We start from the raw sequence: 2,835 nt of genomic DNA on the forward strand, positions 1-2,835 counted from the left end.
TTCAAATTTATATTAATAATCAGATAAATAATTGAAAATGGGGTAAGAGAGCATACACATGAAACTCGGAAAGTAGAGAAAAGCCCAACCACAGAGATTGGGTCACCGAAGAATCAGCCACACTACTGAGTTCTTTCAACCAGTAATTAATACATACTTCGAAGAAATCGCCAAAAATTAGACTAAGTATTTCACATTTCCCCGACTATAAATACATGGCCTCACTCTCACATTTTCTAAAGTAAAATTCAAATTCAAATTCAAATAAAATTAACGAAAATAGCAAAAATGGCGAGCATGATAGTTACCTCTACCCTTTCAAAGCTCCATGTACGCACTGGGATGTTTGTTGCCAAGTCTCCTAAACTCAATTTCCAGGTAAAATATTCATCCTTTAGTTTCGAGTTCTTTTGTAACACTTGCATCTTCTTTGGTTTTCTAAGTTTATTGAATTCAAGTTTTGAGCGTATATATCTCGATCTTTCATAATTTAATTTTTCTTCATCGAAAATGTTGATATGAAAAAAAAAATTTGTCTGAAAATTAAAGTAATTGACACACTCTAAAATTTCACAATTAAATATAGAGATGAAAATAACAATTTTAGCTATATAATAAATAAATTTATATAATAGTATAGGACAAATATTGTTGGATTCTTTATTATTTTCAGAATTGAGTTTATCTAGATTCTAGATATATATATATATATCATCTTCAACAAGATGACAAAATATATATGACATCATGAGAAGCAATAATTTTCATAATTATATATAAAAATGAATTTGTAATAAATAATGACGGCAGGGAAGGCGTAGTTTTGCGATGGCTACATATGATGAGGCTGCTGAAGCGGCGAAACAAGCCCGTGACGCTGCGAAGAAGGGTGTTGATGCGGCCAAGAAAGGTGGTCAGCAAGCTAAAAATCAGACCGTCTCCGCCATCGACACTGTAAGTGTTCGGAAAAAGATTAAAATTATAAAAATATATAGAGATGTAAACGAACCAAACCGTTTGTGAGCTATTCGAAGCTCGATTCGATAAAAGCTCGTTTGAGCTCGTTTAATGAGGCTCGTTAAGATAAACAAACCAAACTCAAGCTTTACAGTACTCGGCTCGTTAGCTCGTGAACATGTTCGTTGGTAAGTTCATGAGTAATCTTTTAGATGAAAAAATAATAGTTTTGATATTTGATTTATTGATTTTGCATATTATTTATGAAATATATAAAAATCTATTAAATTTATTTATTATAATAATTTACTAATTTTAATAAGAATAATATATTTTTCTTTAAATATATAATTTACTTTTTAATTAATTTAATGAAAATTTAAATGTATAATTCATATTTATTAAGCTTGTTTAGGCTCGATAAAGACTTGAATAAGCTCGTGAGCCATGCATATATTCGTTAAATAAAGCTCGAGCTCGGCTCGATTATAAACGAACCAAGCTCAAACATTCAAGAGTTCGGCTCGGCTCGACTCGANATATTTATTAAGCTTGTTTAGGCTCGATAAAGACTTGAATAAGCTCGTGAGCCATGCATATATTCGTTAAATAAAGCTCGAGCTCGGCTTGATTATAAACGAACCAAGCTCAAACATTCAAGAGTTCGGCTCGACTCGACTCGACTCGATTACATCCCTATATATATATATATATATATATAACAAATTGAAATTCCATTACCAAAATAACAAATATATAAGAAAAAAATGTAACTTCCTCCAATAATTTACTACAAGGTTTACAGTGCATTTTTTTAGTGGTTTTTATCGTGACTAATATAGCGTAAAAAACAATTCAAAGTTAAAGAATAAATATTCATATAAGACCGTCTCACGAGTCAATTTTATGAGACAAATCTTTTATTCGACATAACATATAGAAAAAAACATTAATTTTTATATTAAAAAATTATTATTTTTCATTTTAATTATGTATCATATCGATATATATCAAAATCCATGAGGTCGTTTACCTGCAAAAGTTAAAAATACAAAGGAACTGAAGTATATTGCAAGTATTGGTATTTTGCTATGCAACTTATGGTTCCGAATTCCGTTTAAAACGCAACACTTTTTGGAAGAATAGAAAAAAATCAACAATCCGTAAAAAAATGGTCTTGTGTGTGTATATATATATATATGCATATTTTTCTATTTCGTTGATTGTTTGTAATATTTTAAAATATTTATTATAGAAAACGTCACCTAAAATGTCATTTAATCTATTTTTAAAGAGAACGTTTTCGATTCTAACAAGTGAAATGGTGACAAAACTAAACAGGCGACCGAGAAGACGAAGGACATCGCTGAGAAAGTGTCGGAAACCGCCCAAGAAGCGGCCGGAAAAGTGAAGCAAACGGCGCAAGACGCAGCCGGGAAAGTGAAGCAGACTGCGCAGGACGCATGGGGCACCGTCAAAGACACCACCCAAAAGATCAAAGACACGGTGGCTGCCAAGGCGGAGGCAACCGCCGAATCTGCTAAGGGTACCGTCAGAGAAGAAGCCGGAAAAATTGAGCGAAGCACCAGGAACTAAATAATTGATTCCATATTTTTTTGTCGTTTGAAATGAATATAGAAATTAGACGTTTATTGCTTTTTGAATTTTAGTGAATAATTTGCGGATTCTTACTTCAGATATCGATGCACAAGAATCGGGAATGTAATTGTTCGATGTATCGTTGCGTTAAATTTTGATTGAAATAATTATGTCGAAAACTCAATAATCTGACAATACATTATTATTATTATTATTATTATTATTATTAGTATTAGTATTTTCTCTGAAGAAAGTTTTGTATAAACCTGTTATATATAT

At 31.4% G+C, this 2,835-nt stretch overlaps 1 protein-coding gene across 2 annotated transcripts; it reads left to right on the forward strand.

Annotated features, from left to right (window-relative positions):
- The first annotated feature begins 200 nt into the window (after nucleotides 1–200).
- On the forward strand, nucleotides 201–2,559 carry LOC140957851 (uncharacterized). 2 transcript variants are annotated; one of them, XM_073415248.1, is made up of 3 exons: nucleotides 201–378; nucleotides 811–960; nucleotides 2,299–2,559. In XM_073415248.1, the coding sequence occupies exons 1-3, from the start codon at nucleotides 289–291 to the stop codon at nucleotides 2,551–2,553; spliced, it is 495 nt and encodes a 164-aa protein (XP_073271349.1). In that variant the 5' UTR covers nucleotides 201–288; the 3' UTR covers nucleotides 2,554–2,559. The 2 variants fall into 2 exon arrangements, with proteins under 2 accessions (XP_073271349.1, XP_073271350.1); XM_073415249.1 differs by having other exon boundaries at nucleotides 811–954.
- The last annotated feature ends 276 nt before the right edge of the window (nucleotides 2,560–2,835 follow it).

This window comes from Primulina huaijiensis, chromosome 14 (genome assembly GCF_012295235.1).
Source record: "Primulina huaijiensis isolate GDHJ02 chromosome 14, ASM1229523v2, whole genome shotgun sequence".
NCBI classification, from domain to species: domain Eukaryota; kingdom Viridiplantae; phylum Streptophyta; class Magnoliopsida; order Lamiales; family Gesneriaceae; genus Primulina; species Primulina huaijiensis.

Bases quoted from the DNA above. Each gene is read 5' to 3' on its own strand.
- LOC140957851 (XM_073415248.1), top strand. From the start codon at position 289: ATGGCGAGCATGATAGTTACCTCTACCCTTTCAAAGCTCCATGTACGC. The intron at 379-810 runs GTAAAATATTCA...TAATGACGGCAG, and splicing joins CTCCTAAACTCAATTTCCAG to GGAAGGCGTAGTTTTGCGAT. The intron at 961-2,298 runs GTTCGGAAAAAG...AAAACTAAACAG, and splicing joins CCGCCATCGACACTGTAAGT to GCGACCGAGAAGACGAAGGA.